The sequence below is a fragment of the Leptodactylus fuscus genome, chromosome 4 (genome assembly GCF_031893055.1).
Source record: "Leptodactylus fuscus isolate aLepFus1 chromosome 4, aLepFus1.hap2, whole genome shotgun sequence".
NCBI lineage: Eukaryota > Metazoa > Chordata > Amphibia > Anura > Leptodactylidae > Leptodactylus > Leptodactylus fuscus.
The window spans coordinates 175,433,778-175,451,287 of record NC_134268.1 but is presented as its reverse complement, the minus strand read 5'-3'; the positions used below and the strand labels follow the sequence as shown (position 1 = coordinate 175,451,287).

At 41.7% G+C, this 17,510-nt stretch overlaps 1 protein-coding gene across 1 annotated transcript; it reads left to right on the top strand.

The window, feature by feature from the left end:
- Window positions 1-1,949: 1,949 nt before the first annotated feature.
- Window positions 1,950-17,220, top strand: BTD (biotinidase). Its single transcript, XM_075269819.1, has 3 exons — window positions 1,950-2,168; window positions 8,094-8,243; window positions 16,025-17,220. The coding sequence occupies exons 1-3, from the start codon at window positions 1,950-1,952 to the stop codon at window positions 17,195-17,197; spliced, it is 1,542 nt and encodes a 513-aa protein (XP_075125920.1). The 3' UTR covers window positions 17,198-17,220.
- Window positions 17,221-17,510: the final 290 nt, after the last annotated feature.

The following is a 17,510-nucleotide window of genomic DNA, read 5'->3' as shown; positions in this document are numbered from 1 at the left end:
TCAAGTTTCTCTGGACAGAAGATGGAAACCGGCAGGATTGCCTAAAGCGGAGACAGGCGCATGTGTGAACCCGCCCTTAGTTACCTCCCTCCCATCCATCCAAATAGCTGCTTTTTGGAAGCCACAATACATGGCTGCCCTATGACCGGGTTCTCATCTGCATCTGGTATCCATCCGCTTGCAAACCGTTTTAAGAGAAAAACGTATTGATACAAAAAGGTTTCCAAATGGTTACACCATGGATATCTGAATCGTTTTTTTTTGTTTTAGATGGATTAGTCAATGCGTGTCCGTTCAAAAAAGCTGACTCTCTGTTTTTGACCAATCTTTTGTTTTTTTTCTTTTCCCCTTCTCCATTCTGAGCATGCGCAGAGGGAAAAACAGATTGCATAATGGGGGAAAACTGATGGCTATCCATTTGTAATCCGTTTTCCATAGACCTCAATTTAAAAAAAAATAAATAAAAAAAATGGCTTGGTTGCTATCCGTCTGGAATTCTTATTTTTTTTGTACAAAGTCCTGCAAGTTTTACTTTTCTCTTCGAACAAAAAAGTGGAAAACATGCGGATTATTTTTAAAACCTATTGAAATCACTGGCTTTTAATCTGGACTGTTCGAAATAAGTTTTTTGAAGATTTCAAACACTTATTTCGAACGGATTTGCCGAACGCAGATGTGAACCAGGCCTGAGGCTATTTCTCACCTTTCTTCATGTTCTAACCTCTATCTTCTATTCAGAAGCCTCAAGCAAAGGTGAATTTTTTTATTTTTTTTTCACACTTTGTTTTGCAGTGTCTGTCGTACGCACTGGGAATCTCTCTGTACATACATGAGATTTATATAAATTTGATAGGAACTAATGCTAGTCAGTTTTAATTTTTATTGGATTCCTCCTTGTTTGCTGGTTCCAGTTTTTGCTTCTTTTGTTACTGACCTTCCTAAATTATGGTGTCACACATGGCAATGAACTCATGTAATGAACTAGAGATGAGCAAACACTATTCGAAACAGCCGTTTCGAATAGCACGCTCCCATAGAAATGAATGGAAGCGGCCGGCACACAGACTTTGCCGGTGGCCGGCCGCTTAACCCCCCCCCGCGTGCCGTCTACATCCATTCATTTCTATGGGAGCGTGCTATTCGAAATGGCTGTTTCGAATAGTGTTCGCTCATCTCTAGTAATGACTAAAAAGTTTCCAGTTACCAGGCAAGATGAAAAAGGAAACCGGCTGCCTCTTGTAGTACTGCAAAAGAAGTAAGAAGACGTTATCCATAATGACTAACAAATTGTACTGAATTGGGCTACGTTCACTAGACAAGTGAATTATGGACTGAGAATAGTGCTGTACTTCTTCAGACCAGGCTGACATTTTACAGGTTATGTGGTTAATGAAAACTACAAAAACAAGTCAAAATTTCTATAAGGGCAATTACATGAAAGTGCTAGCTTGTCCAGCGGACTGAAAGTTTCTTGACGTCATACAGATTTAAACCCACTCCTGAGTTACCAGCAATTTTCAAGTGAGCTTTTATATTAGCGAAAGAAAAATAATAGATTTACAATTGGTGTGAATACAGCCCGATGTCTCTAGTACAAGAGTTGTGCAGGAGGCTGTATGGAGATACACAGATTCCCTGCGCACCTACATTACACTTGGCACCATTGTACAGTTCGTTTTATTCTAGATGCAGTGCTACAATTTAGTTTTCTGTATGTTTATGGAATTGTATAGCAAGAACCTATTTGCACCCAGTTCCCCAAAAAAGTACTATGCCCTATCTGGTGCTTCATAGAGGTGGTAAACTAGCATCTCTTCATATTAGGTTCATGACTAGCGTGGCATCCATACTCCACCAATAGATTAAAAAACAAACAATGGAATTGTACTACGTATTTCTGTACTAACTTTAGTTATTTGTATTTTTCTAGCTATTGCTTGTTACAGCGTATGACGAAGATGGGCATCGGACTGCTAATTCATGTTTTCTGCTGCTGTTGCATAGGACAGGTTGCCCATGCAGTACACTACTACACTGCCGCTGTATATGAGCACCATGCTATACTGAACCCCAACTCTACAGCTCTGTCCAATCGAACGTTTGCCTTGGCTTTTATGTCCAAAAATCTAGATATTTATGAGGAGCAGATCATTGCTGCTGCTGAAAGGGTGAGTAACTTGTTGGAATAGACGTACTATGATACTACCTGTTGCCCTATGAGCTGTCTAGGTCCTCTTGCCGTTCACTGGCTTTACTTTATTTGCACGTTAACTTTTTGGTTTAAGAGTGTAACTGTCACTTATGTTTTTTTTGTTTTTTTTATTAAAGAGAACCTTTTACTCATTCCCCCAAACGCCACTTCTTCTATCTGTTTTTGTAGTATTGATACCTGATGTGGTGTTTAGGCCCTGTGGATTCAGGCAGGAGCAGCAAAGTGAGCATAGCTCAGGGCTCCATCCAGAAGCAGCCAGTATCAGAGCTCAGAATCACCCCCTTACCTGCTCCGGCCTGACACCACCCTACTGACAGTATAGAGACTAAATAGCATATCAGGTACCAAAACTAACACCATTGATTGTTCAGGAATGGTGGGGGCTAGAGAAAAAATTCCAGCTGTTTGAGAATCAATGGAGTGGTACCTAATAAATGATACTAAGAACTGGAATGGGGGATGAAAGGTTTTCTTTAAGTGTAGAGTAAATAGTTTGATTCTCTTAATTTCTTTTCTATTTAATAATATTCTTTATTATGGAATTTTGTCAACTTTTTGTTGGAAAAAAGTCTCAAGTTTTCAAACCCCTTTCCCTACACATAAAAGAAAAAAAACAGTTGACACTTGCGCTTTTAATGACTTCACTGTCTGATGTAGTGATTTCTAAACCTTCTCCCCTCTTGGCTTATAGTTGGCTACAATTTAATATTTACAACAATATTTTCTTGGCTCCTTTTTGCAAGCATATTGTAAGCCGTGCTACGAGTCCAAGGAAAATGTTAAATGTTTGTCATGATCAAAAGCCGTGAAATGGAGGCCAATCTGATCTAGATAAGAAATATTTTTAACATTTTAGTTTCTCGCAGCCACAAGTAGTATACAACATGTTTTAGCCAAAGTACAGAAATGGAAAAACATTGGGGGGGAATTTATTACAACTGGTACATTGTGGATTAATATTGTTAGTGTTTGGCAGTGGACATGCCTGAAGTATTACCTTCTTAATAAATCTGATGTACTATGGGAGGTCCTGTGCACCAAAATTAAAGTCTATCAGTAAGGGACAGGCATATTTTTCTGATATTAAATATGTGGGGAAAGGCATCCTGGGCCTTGATTTCCAACCTTGCTCTGCCCACTTTTCTAAAAAAAATATTAGTGAGCAGGTCTAAAGTGGAAAGTGTGTGGGTTTTTTTTTGTTTAAGCACAAACTGTGCTATGCCAAACGTTCGACAATTTTGCCCCAGGATATTACGGTGACCATGTTAGTAAATTCCTCCCATTATCATAACCTAAATTTGAAATGAAAAAGTTAATGCATCATAGACACCATATAGTGCCACACTTCCTACAGATATCAATTGAAGTACTCTCCTGGATGTTGACAGCAGGTATATGGATGGCGAATCTTTACAGACAGGATACTGGAGTAGCAAAGTCAGAGGTGAGACCCAAAGAGTGTTGGAATCATCTTGACCTCGAGTGAGAAAACCATTTAGGTTGGTACAGGCTAACCAACAGTGTGAAATATAAGATGCCTTCCATTCTTGACTCTTAAAGGGGTTGTCCAATGGAAGACAAAAGGGTAAAGGCAGGCAGGGCTCTGAAGCGGACAGGGATTCTACAGAAGATTAATATTATATTTTTACTGTACACTGTTGTATGTATATATATATATTTTTCCCAGTTTAGTTCAATGAAGCTGTCTCCAACGCCCATAAGGCTTACATCTTGCTAATCTGCATTATGTCTAGAAAGATCTGCTATCTGTATAGCAGTTGGGATGCTGATATGTATTTCCATTAGAACCTATCCATCATTCTCTGATGGACGTCAATACAAGATAAGCCTCGCCAAGAGACCTCATCAGTTTGAACTGCCTGTTGTCTCCTCTTCTCACTTCATGTATTCTTCAGTAAGCCGCTTGGCGGGCTTTGACTTTTTCAAGAACAGGACATATAAGTATTTCAATAGATATAGACATTGCATTTATAATGAGACATTATTTACTATCATTACTAGATATCTAATCTGAATACAGATCAAATAATATGCACAGGCAGTGGTGTAACTACCGCCATAGCAGCAGAGGCAGCTGCCACAGGGCCCGGGACATTAGGGGCCCGGCGACAGCCGCTACCGCTGCGTTTTTTTTTTTTTTTTTTTTAATAGGCCGTTACTGGCTGGAGTTATGCCAGCCGGTAACGGGTCCTATACACTTACCGATCCTGGCAGGGACTGGGATCGGTAAGTGTCGGCGCGGGCCCCACAAGCACCATTATACTCGGGGGTCTTTTCGGACTTAACTCTCCAGGCTCCGGGCAGGCTTCGGCCTACTTGCATTAGCAATTCACCGCACTGCCGTTCGGCATTTCTTCAGCCCCATGCGTGTTCATCAAGGTGGTCGCTCCGGTTGCCGCCGCCCTCAGACTCCAAGCCCTATTCATCGTTCCCTACTTGAACGACTGGATCATAAAAGCTCAGTCTGCTGCAATACTCCAACACCATCTCCAGATAGCTATCAACTTCCTACTGAAGTTAGGTTAGATAGTCAATTGGGAGAAATCGGAGATCGTGCCAGCTACCCGGAAGAAATTCCTGGGTTTCATTGTGGATTCAGAATCGATGCAGATCTCCCTTTCCAGCCGAAGGAGGTTGAGAATAGAGGCTGCTGCCCGAACTCGGTGAGTTACCATCTGCACCGCCATGAGAGTCTTCGGCCTGAAGTCATCCTCGGCTAGGGAGGTCCCTTGGGCTTTAGGGCATTTGCATCCCCTTCAGACAGAAGTGTTGAGAACCTGGAATGGCTCTCCACTGGAATTGCACAAGAAGATCTGCCTTTCTCCCAGTACCCGTCTTTCCCTCAGATGGTGGATACACCTAAAAGACGGAAGGTCCTCGGTCTCGACAGTGTGGACCCTGTTGACAACAGATGCATCCCATCTGGGATGGGGAGCCCATCTGAAAGACAAGACTGTGCAAGGTTGTTGGAGGAGACCGAAGTTGGGAACGTCCAATATCAAAGAGCTCAGAGCAGTCTACCTGGCGCTTCTTCACTTTTCTCAGGATCTCAGAGGCAAAGCAGTGAAGGTTCATTCAGACAACATGACCACTGTAATCTATCTGAACAAACAAGACGGCACCAGATCTCCAGCCCTGCTCAGAGAGGCAAATCTTATATTCTTCTGGGCAGAAAAAAAATCTGACCCAGTTATCTGCTGTTCACATCAAGGGCTCCCTGAACATAGTAGCGGATCAGTTGATTTGGGGTATCACCGTATCAGGAGAATGGTCTCTCAGTCCAGACGTATTTCAACAGATCGTCCAGAGATGGGGTCTCCCGGAGGTCGATCTTATGGCAACCTGACTCAACGCCAAGGTAGGGACCATCTGCTCTCTGTATCAGGAGGTCTATCCCTTGGCAGTGGATGCCCTGTCCATCCCATGGAGGTTCAGGCTATTCTACATCTTCCCTCCAATTCCTATCATACTGAAGGTATTGATAAAAATAAGACAGGACCAAGCCTCAGGAATTGCCATAATCCGGTTCTGGCAAAAAAGGGTTTGGTTTGCCCAACTCATACAAATGATTCAAGGCATATATTGGAGGCTTCCACTCTCCCAGACGTGGTAACCCAAGGAGAGCTGAGATGCCAGGATCTGGGAACCTCAGCCTGGAGGTTGACCAGTCACTATTAAGGAATAGAGGACTGTCTCAAGCCATCTTGAAGACCCTTGCAAGTGCCAGAGCAGAGTCTACTAATAACAGCTATCGAAGGATTGGTAACATCTTTAACGCCTGGTGTCTTCAACACGAAGTGGACTGTGCCGATCCCCCAACTAGGGAGATCGTGGATTTTCTTCAAGACGGCCTAGTCAGGGGTCTGGCTGCAGCCACATTGAAGGTACATGTAGCCGCTCTGTCCGCCTATCTGGGGAATGATACGAAGAAGGCAATAGACCGCGCTCGAGGTCACAGTAGAATTTATTGGTTAAAAGGTGCACTTTTTAACCAATAAATTCTACTGTGACCTCGAGCGCGGTCTATTGCCTTCTTCGTATCGTTCTCTTTCCTGGTTGTTCCCTGATCGGTGCTCTTTGGACATGCTGCTCCCTCTATCTATATACAAATAAAGAATTTCTTTACGTGGTTGTTAACGGGCCACAACCACATCAGGTGAGAGGCCATTTGGGTCACTATTATTACCATATATTTTGGATATCCTTCATTTTGGTTTCCACAAATATCTACACTAGAAGTCTGCTTGGTGTCTTCTCTTTTTTTGTTTTGCCTATCTGGGGAGGCGTTTGTCTCAGGATCCTTTAGTGAGCACTTTTATCAAAGGAGCAACTAGGCTGAGACCGGTAGTTACTACCCCTGTCCACCAATGGGACCTAAGTACAGTCCTTATTGCGTTATTTGCACACCCATTTGAGCCTCTGGAGGAAATCCCGCTTCAGTTTAACTTAAAAAGCGTTTTTTTTCTTGGAAATAACTTCTGCCAAAAGGGTCAGTGAGCATGCAGCTCCGATTTCTACCAGGGTTTAGACCCAAAGTCCCATCTACAGCGAACATCAATCAGTTGATTTCCCTTCCAGCTTTTTTTTCCCCTCTCCTTCCTCACCTGAGGAGGAGAAATTCCACACACTGGACTTGGTGAGGTGCTTACAGATTTACCTGCGTCGCACCCGCTCTTTCAGGAGGTCAGAGAACCTCCTCATTAATTATCTGGGAAAGCACAGGGGGCTCAAAGCCTCTCAGTCTTCAATATCGCGATGGGTCAGGGAGACGATTAAGGTCTCCTATGCCTCCCAAGGGCTATATCCTCCAGCCCCTCTTCAAGCCCAGGGCGGTTTCCACCTCCTGTGCAGAAAGCAAGGTGCTATCTTTGGACCCAGATCTGCGCGCTGCTTCATGGTTCTCTGAGTCTACCTTCATATCCCACTATCGTTTAAAGAACCGTGTCTCAGAATCTACGGCCTTTGCTCGTACTGTGTTGAACTCGGTTGTAGTGTGATGCCGCCCTAAAGGGGATTACTTGCTATCTCCCCATATTGTGCCGCTGGTACGGACGACAGGGAACAAGTGATTATGAAGATAATCTTGTTTCCCTTAGTCCTAACAGCGGCACAAGACTTAATTGTATGCAGCTTCATATTTGTTGATGTTTTATGTATTACTTTTGTATAAACACGCAAGGGGGAGGTTCTTGTGCCCTCTTATAGGGCAAGCCATGTACTTTATTGGCTAATTAAAACTTTCCGCCTGTCCTACCAGCACACAGGGGCAGAAAATACCCCATATTGTGCCGCTTTTAGGACTAAGGGAAACAAGATTATCTTCATAATCAGTTGGAACCACCGCTATTCTGTGGATGGGGCTGATGTACCGCTTCTATTTCTTGCTGCTGGAGCAGCTGATCTGCGTGTGTTCCATTTATTGAACCCTCACAGATCACATACTGATAACCAGTCTTATGGATAGGTCCTCAGTATGAAAAATCAACATTGAGCCAGACAACCCCTTTTAAGCATTTCTCACATATCCACAGAATATTCCTTTAATGCCCAGTAGTTGTGGTTCCCAATTCTAGGACCATTGCCTTAGTTCAGATTCTCATCTCCTCTCCATAGACTAAAATATAAAGAGCAACTCTGCTTGGTAAATGGATAAGAAAACCTATTTCTTAAATAAGATCTATTCCAAAATTTCTTATATTCACCTTCAGGTGACTGAGAAGGATAATCCCATCTTAAACAAATGGCTGAGCACTGTCTACATTTGCAATTCTTTCCTCAAGATTTTGTGGTGGAGTCTTATAATTTTCTTTAGCACATCTGTAGAGTGAGGTGCATTTGATAAAGATGTCTTCTATTTCAGGGTGTGGAAATGATTGTCTTCCCTGAAGATGGAATCTATGGCTTTAACTACAGCAGAGCCTCCATTTACCCATACTTGGATTATCTTCCTCCCCCAGATTTGCTCCCATGGAACCCTTGCTTAGAGCAGGATAGATTCCAGGATACTGAGGTGAGCATCCATTGGTGATTTTACAATATACAGTATTGGTGATGGTTCAGGCACAATAACTTTATTATAGTGGTGGCCACCTTATTTTTATCATCTGTCAAACATACAGAGTGTGAGATATTATTATTATTATTATTATTATTATTATTATTATTATTATTAATTTTTTTTTTTTTTTTTTTTTTTTGGGGGGGGGGTATATTTCAGTGTAATTGCCTGAAGTATCCACTAGGTGGATTGTGCCAGCAGTAATATATCATTTCTCATAAAGTCAATCCCTGGATCCTTGTAAATTGCAAGACTTGCCTTAAGATGCCCATACACATATAATTCTAACAGACCTACGTGGCTAATAAGAATATACAGTAACAGTCCTAATTTTGTCTTTTTTTATGTAGATTGTGATCCCCATATAGGGCTCACAAGGTACATTTCTTTTTTCCTATCAGTATGTATTTGGAATATGGGAGGAAATTCTTGCAAACATGGGGAGAACATACAAACTCCTTGCAGATGTTGTTCTTGTCAGGATTTGAACCCAGGACTCCAGTGCTGCAAGGCTGCAGTGCTAACCACTGAGCCAGTCTGTTGCGCCAGTACTAATTTTGTCTTAAAGGTTATGGACACATTCAGTTTTATTCTGCTTGCTATGCAGTGTATATACATGCCAGTCGCACAGGTCAAAAGCATATGGTTAAACATTTTTAATGAAAATCTATCACAGAAATGTTTAACCAAAATATCCTTAGAGAGTGAAATGCCGCCATTGATTTCCTTCAACTTACTGTTTCGAGACTTGAGATGCAGTATCCTTTTTTGTGTTTCCAGCTGTTGCTACCTGGGACTCGAAGGCTATTCAGAACTTATCGGTGTTTGGGTGAGTTCACACTGAGTATACGCCAGCTTATTCTGAACGTAAAACACATTCAGAATCAGCGGCGTATAAAGCAGTTCCCATTCATTTCTATGGGAGCCGGCATACGAGCGCTCCCCATAGAAATGAATGGGCTGCTTTTTTCACTACGAGCACTCCCATTGAAGTGAATGGAAAGTGCTCGCGTGTACGGCTAGCTCTGCTCATGCTGAGCTGTACACGCAAGCACTTCCCATTCACTTCAATGGGAGCACTCGTAGTGAAAAAAGCAGCCCATTCATTTCTATGAGGAGCGCTCGTATGCCGGCTCCCATAGAAATGAATGGGAACTGCTTTATACGCCGCTGATTCTGAACGTGTTTTACGTTCAGAATAAGCTGGCGTATACTCAGTGTGAACTCGCCCTTTAGTTGCAATTTTGTCTACTGTGCCCATGGGGGACGTTGATTTCTACTATATACAGTACATGTGACATTGAAGAGATTTTTCTCATCTTTCTCTCTCATTCAGAATAAGCAGAAAGATGTGAGCAAAGGATTTGGTTGAGCTTCAGTAGCCTCTGTCTGTGTCTCTCCATTCCCTGTAGACCTCTATTGTGAGCTGTATTCTGACACTCTGTGACATTCTGCTCCTCTAGCTCTAGTAAGACCGTTCAGCAGAGATTTAAGAGTAAGGCTGAAATTCACATCTGCGTCAGGGGATTCATTCTTCGGGTCTGATTGTTTTTGAGGGACAACAGCAGATTTGGACTCAGTTGACTATAACAGGGTCCATTAGGTGTCTGTTATTTTTTTTGTATGGACGTCTCTGGAGAAATTGTTATTATGTAAGATATATTACAATGTCTTACCTTCCCTTATATGATTGATTGACATGAAAGTTAGTGACTGCTTAAAGGGGATTTTTATGTTAATATCACATTACATATCTAATTTAGTGTCTGTCAGCTGTGAACCCCATTGACCTTTGAATACTTTGGTGTGTGTGGCCATCTTTATAGTTAGCCAAAACAGATCAAGAAACCACATAAAAAAAAATAAAAAAAAATGTTGGACTGTGCCAGATTGATATTTTTAGCACCATTATCAAGGGAGTCTGTCATCAGGAAAATTAGTATCAGACTATAACAGTTCCTTCTAAAGCGGCTTCTCCACTTTATTTTTTAATATAAATTGTTTATTTGTTTATAACCAAAATATAAACGCAACAAACCACACAAAGGGAACCTTCACAAGGAGAAAACGCGCGTGTATTTTTGCAAAAAACACGTGTAAATATAAGACTCCCATTGACTTCAATGATATTTTTTACACGTGTAAAAATACGCCTGCAAAATGTCATTGAAGTCAATGGGAGTCTTATTTTTACACGTGTAATTTTACATGTGTATTTTGCAAAAATACACACAGGTTTACTCCGTGTGAAGGCTCCCAAACAGAAAACTTCTGGATAGGACCCGGGAAGAAAAACGTATAAAATAGAGAAACAATCTGCATATGAAGGTGGGAAACGGCTTCTACACTTTCCAATAACGTCTGTCTTCTTCTGCTTTGCAATTCCATTTTCCTGAAATTTAGCATTTTATTATGCAATTGAGCTGAAAAGGGCTTTAGGGGTGTTTCTTTTCCTGCTGAGGCTTCTTTTTCTGCTCTCCATATCTACCACATACGACCACCCACCTTCCTTCTTCTAAAGTCTTTTTTCAGCTAAATTGTATAAGAATAAAATACCAAATTATTCAAGAAAATGGAGCTGCAATGCAGAATAAAAAAGGCATCTTTGGAAAGTGTAGAAGCCGCTCTACAAGGTACTGTCATTACTGCTTTTCCTGTTGACAGATTCCCTTTAAATGCAGCACATTTAGTATTCACATCAGGGTAGATACACTTCCATAATATACTTGATCAGTGTTCTCAGACCCTACTCCAGGGCCATTGATTGTTCACATATCCGATGATGAGTATTAGATGGCCCTCTCTTTCCAGGTATGTAACACTCAAGATAAAAGGCTGAAATTGTATAGGCTGTAAACAAAATTCTGAAGCTTTCGTGAGGACATGCTTGTCTAATATCATTACTGACTTCAAAGCAAATGAACACTTTAGAGCACAGTGTATTAAATTGGATGCTGCGCTTACGTTCTTAAGTTTTATTTGTCTACATGCAGATAAAAGTAAGTAACATGTCGCAGACTATTACATGCATCAAGAGCTTCACTAAATATCAAAGTGATTCATATTTGTAACTTTATTCTTACAGTGTTACATAATTAATAATTCTTGAGATTGTGTTATGTTTTATGCTGTATCATATTACTACCAAGAACAGAATGCAGACTTCTATTTACTGAGAAATCCCCTTTAATAAATGTAATACACATTTGTTCTGAGAATTGCGGCAATGTCAGAACATTACAAAGATGTTAGTAAATATATAGATTATTACCAGACTCACAATATTGGGTGGACCATGGAATGATCTCTATGGCACATCTTATGTTGTGAAGTTGGACTAAATCCTGGAGTCGCACCTTATACCCCACACAGGCTTATACAGTTCTCTGCAGTTACCTCATGCTATTAATGCCTGGTCAAGTCCCTCCATCTCATCCTACCCTTTAATTTATTTATTTATTTATTTTTTTATGTAGCTTGTGAGCTCACAATGTACATTTTATCCTATCAGTGTGTCTTTTGAGTATGGGAAGAAATCCATGCAAACACAGGGAGTATATACACACTCCTTGCAGATGTTGTCTCTGGCAAGGTTTGAACCCTGAACTCCAGCGTTGCAAGGCTGCAGTGCTAACCACTGAGCCACCGAGTTACCCCTTCCTACCATTTAATTGAAATATTACATATGCAGAGTCCTAAGGGGCTGATGTCACTTTTATACACCCACATTATCCAATCTAACCTAGCAAATCCACACCTGCAGCTGGAGGATAAGTGGAAAAGTCTTCTCCCCTACCTTACTAAGGAAAGTAGGATGGACCCCTGGAGTCACATGTGTGTCCCCAGCATCAAATAACCAGCTTGTGCACCAATGTTATCTCACCCCAGTCAGGCTATTTAAAATGGGAAGGATTCCTCCTTCAATGTCATCAATGCCAAGTTCCGGATGTTGATTTTGTATATTTAGTGTGGTCTTGTGGCTTTGTCCAGACTCTTTGGTTGGAGATTATGGCTCTCCTTCCTTGGTGGTGACAGTACAGACCCCTAAAGCTTGTTTATTGGGCCTCTTGGACAAGGAGCGTTGGCAGTACCATACTTATATCCTTCTACAATGATCCTTGTACGTAAGGTCATTGATGGGAAATGGATGGACAGGCGACCCCTTTCTATAACCCAATGGCAAAACATGACAATATTGTTGTTTCTTATGAACCGAGGTTATCCTAAATTATTGGACACGTTGTAGTACAACTGATGGCACTAACCCCCCTCCCCTTTACTCTCTGTGCATCACTGCTTGGTGTATTCAATTCTGAGTTTCAATCATACTCCCCTCCCTCCGTAAGTGGGACGTTCCACTGTTTAAAGCTAGGTTCACATCTGAGTATAAGACTTCCCCATACATTCTGCTTAAAATTGGCAGAAAGAAAAGTCCTACAAGTAAGACTTTATTTTTTTCTTTCCGCCAGTTTCAGTATAAAATCAGATGAAACCCTGCTGACCCCATTATGGTCTATGGCATTTCTGCGTGTTACAGCTTTTTTAAGCTCCCCAAAGGACAGAATCCCGAAAGCTAGTGGGAACCTAGCAAAACTTTTTGACATTGCTGTACAAGGATAACCTATGCAATTTATCCCAATTTAGTACACTTTTTTTTTTTTTGCCGCAGATGATTGTACTTTGTATAGAATTTTAATGATCAACTTTTCAATAAAATGAGATTAAAAATAGATAAATTCATTTCAGTTGCTTTTTAAAGCAAACACCAGTGTCCATATGTCCGCTGTGAAACCATTTTTTTTTATCTTGCAGGGGCACAAAGTTGGACTTGCAGGACTTTGTGTCCATGCAAAAAAACAAAACAAAAACAGTTTCACGGCGGAGAGGCTGCATACAGACATCAGCGTTTTGCTTTAAAAATCCATCAAAATGAATGGGTTTTTAAACTGTCCGCCAGCAAGCCGTCCCTAAGCAGTTTTGCTTGGATTTTCGTCGGACTCACAAAGGGCGGACCGCGGCAACCCCTGTGTCTGTAAAGCGCTGCAGAATATGATGGCACTATATAAGTAAGCATAATAAATAAACTGTGAACATCCCTTAAAAGGGTATTCCCACGTCGCATACTTATCAGTCTTCGCTGCTGTAAAATCTTCTGTCTTCCGGCTTTGTTGCGTCATTGGTGGGCGGGGTTACATATGTAAAGCCAGCGGCAAAATGACGTCGCTTCTATGCCGCTGGCCCAATGTACGCGCTCCCGATGCAGCTAGGCATCGGACGTACAGCGAATAGATGGTGAGACCAGTCAGTTCCCCAGCCTTCACAATGCCAATACAGACCTGGCATACGCTGTAATAGAGAGGCGGTCTGTAATAGAGGATGCGGGGTCTGTATTGGCGGCCCCTTCCCCCCCAAAGTGTAAACTACCCCCCTACACAGGAATAGCTACAGACACAGGCTCCCTCTCCCCTGGCAGCAGGCAGCTACATCACTTGACTTTTGAGCAGATAAGTCAAGGGCTGTGTCAACAATGAATTGAATAAAGTAAGATAGTGGACAAACAAAGCAGTTTTGCTGAAGCAATGTATTTAGGAAAAGTCTTACATCCACATTAAGGGGGAGTTCACACGGAGTTACGTGCCATGTGATGTGGCACGTAGACGCCGCGGGACCCTTTACGGGCCGTACACGCTCCCATTGCATTTATTCAAGGCCGCAAACTAGCGCGGCGCATACGATCCCGCTCCCATTGAAATCAATGGGAGCGTGTACGGCCCGCAAAGGGTCCTGCGGCGTCTACGTGCCACATCACGCGGCACGTAACTCCGTGTGAACTCCCCCTAACAAGCAGTATAGATAGGATCCTTGTGATGGGACAACCCCTTTAACTAGAAGAATTAATGTTTTGATGTTAAAGGGGGGTCATACCAAATATTGATTCGACTTAGATTCCTTTTTGTTCATTCACTTTAACATATAATTGTCTAGAGATACAAACAATTCTGCAAATATAAATAAACATTTTGCAGAGTTCTCAAGAGTTCTTTAACTTTACTTAGTGATGACAATCTTTTGTCTTGATAGGTTGCCAATGGATATGTCCATGAATGCAGGAATAGTCTGGCACTTGTCAGAAACCCAGCCATGATTTCCTTATTGTAGCCAGGTTATCTTCTCATGCATGCAGTGTCCCTGCCTCATAACCTGTCCACAAAATGGAAATCATGGCTGGTTTCTGACATGCCAAAATAAATAAATAAAGAACAATAAGTGCTCGTATTTTATTAAAGGTACGTAACCTATTGTGATTAAAAGACTAAGTATATTAAAAAATACGCTATTGCAGCGCCTGCTTCTAACAATTTTCAATGGGTTAACAGCTTGGTGGCCAATGCTAATGGGTTTAGGAGTTCATATCATGTGTCCATTCATTTTATCCTTTCCACATTTCCTCCTTCAAACCCACATTGTTTGTCTTTAACACCTTGCTCCCCTGCAGGGATTAGTGAGCTAAACTTGGGCGCAAACACTCAGTATCTGTTCACACCCATCTAATCCCTCTGCTTGTGCGCTAATCTAAAAAGTGTCCTGCTATATTCAAGGCACAAATTAATTTATGCACCTAATCTGGTGGTTAGGATCGTGCTAACTGATCTGGGGATCAATAACCCTTTTGAATATGCCCAGACGAGGATATAAGGTAACCACACTCCATCTGATTCATGGGTTAGTATATTCCCTCACTAACAGTTGCACTGCAGGAACTTGAGTCAAATATCACCAGTCAATTGTAACCAGTCTCCTCTTGTTATCTGCCTGCTTATTCAAAGAACCCTGCCATCCTTCAAGTATAAAATAACTTTCCCTGTCATATCCCCTCTTGCCCTACATGTTTCGCCATTAAATATAGCTGTGGTCACACAGGCACCAATACAGACAGCAGGTGGATGACTCTAGACGGTGGCCGTCTGCTGTCTGCTCCATCTATTTGTCCTTAAGGAACCCGTATATCTGGAGCCCCGAAGAGCTATATTTAATGGCGAAACATGTAGGGCAAGAGGGGATATGACAGGGAAAGTTATTTTATACTTGAAGGATGGCAGGGTTCTTTGAATAAGCAGGCAGATAACAAGAGGAGACTAGTTACAAGGAAGGATGACATAACATAAAGGGGTATTCTGGGAAAAAATGATTGTGGTCATCAATATTATATCAGATTGACACCCTCATGAGACCTCTAATTTCAGTAAGTAATGTGTAGTGGCTGAACTGAGTCCCTGCAGTTTTGCTTGGTATGGCCACTACCCAGAGAATGGCGCTGTCTGCTTCCTGTTCCTGGGGTGCTGCGTGTCATGGAACTGGAAACTGGACCAAAGCATTACATATAACTGAAGATCTGCAACTGGCCAAACTGTTGCAGTGCAATATCTTATCACAGAAAATGAAAAACCAAATCTATAAAGAGTTATTGTAAAACATTTTTCAATGCCTTTTCATTGTTTATGTTGTCTTCAGCGATAAGATCTCATGATACAACAGTTTAATCAATTGCAGACATTTGGATTAATGCTGCTACGTCTGTATATTTATGTATATAATAAATATATGGGACTTGTTCTAAAGTATACCCAAATTTCATACACCTATAACTTCATCTCTGTAACCCTCCGGTCATGATAGTTACCTTTTGGAAGCATATATTTGATAACTTTAAAGCTCTTCCCTGTCATCCACAGGTCCTCCAGAGGCTGAGTTGTATGGCATTAAAAAGTGGTATGTTTGTGGTTGCAAATCTAGGAACTAAGAGGCCTTGCGCCTCCCTGGACCCCAAGTGCCCACCAGATGGAACATACCAGTTTAATACAGACATTGTATTCAGTGACAAGGGTGCGCTGGTTGCCAGTTATGCAAAACAAAACCTGTATTTTGAGTTTGGTTTTGACACCCCTCCGGATGTCCAGTATGGAGTTTTTGATACAAACTTTGGCAGATTTGGGCTATTTACTTGCTTTGATATTTTGTTCCATGAACCAGTGGTGAGTCTCGTAGAAAAGCACCAGGTCAAGCATCTCCTATATCCCACGGCCTGGATGAATCAGTTGCCCCTTCTTTCTTCTATTCAGATTCAGAGAGCTTTTGCTACCAGGTTCAATGTAAACATCTTGGCCGCAAACATCCACCACACAAAACTGGGAATGACTGGAAGTGGGATATTCAGTCCCTCAAACTCCTCCTACCATTATGATATGGACACTGAAGAAGGTCACCTCATCGTAGCCAAGGTTCCAGTCAATCCATCAGAAGAAATGGGCCCAGTACATGATGAAAAGACTTCACTTGAGTACGGCGACTGTCTTGGAGACGGTCACTACTTCACTAGTGCACAGATCTGTGATAAGATGGACAAGACAAATCATTACATGGAATCAAGAGAAGAAACTTCATTTCATGCCAAAATGATGTATGACAAGTTCACGTTCATTCCTCTAAAAGACAATGATGGGAAAGTCCACGTATGTGTTGGTGCAATGTGCTGTTACCTCACTTACAGGAAACACAACGTGTCCGATGAGCTTTATGCCCTTGGGGTATTTGATGGCCTTCACACAGTACATGGCACATATTCTCTTCAGATTTGTGCATTAGTGAAATGTGGTGGTCTGGATGTACAAACCTGTGGTCAGGAGGTGACCGATGCAGTCAGCACCATGACCTTCCAGTTGTGGGGGAGCTTTAGTACCAAATATATATTTCCTATGATCGTAACATCAGGAGTCACCTTACAGTTACCTGATAATTGGGGCTGGAAGGACCAGAATTGTTATATGAATAAAACTGGACTGGAACTGGGGTTAGTGACCGCAGCACTATATGGAAGATACTATGAAAGGGACAGTATTTTAACATAACTTCAAATGACAAAACTGAAATTGAATTTGGTTTATGTACTACTATACGTATCCATAAAGTGCTGCAAATACTTGTCCAGGTAGGCTTTAGAGTCAGCCATGGAAAAGAGGCAGTGTAATCTTCTTCAACTGCACAAATAAGGGGTTAATGTATGGAGGGAGGTAGACTGCTCAGTATTGTACATGCCCCCTGCTCAGAGAGAAATGCTGCAGCCATAATGGGCCTATGAACAGCAGAAAAACTAATAGGACACCATGTATGAAGGCTTATACAGCCATAGAACAGACTACTGAGCAAGAACCTGCACATATT

Excerpts from the sequence above, each read along its gene's own strand:
- BTD (XM_075269819.1), top strand. The coding sequence starts at position 1,950 with ATGACGAAGATGGGCATCGGACTGCTAATTCATGTTTTCTGCTGCTGT. Across the intron at positions 2,169-8,093 it reads TCATTGCTGCTGCTGAAAGG|GGTGTGGAAATGATTGTCTT; the intron begins GTGAGTAACTTG and ends CTTCTATTTCAG. Across the intron at positions 8,244-16,024 it reads ATAGATTCCAGGATACTGAG|GTCCTCCAGAGGCTGAGTTG; the intron begins GTGAGCATCCAT and ends TGTCATCCACAG.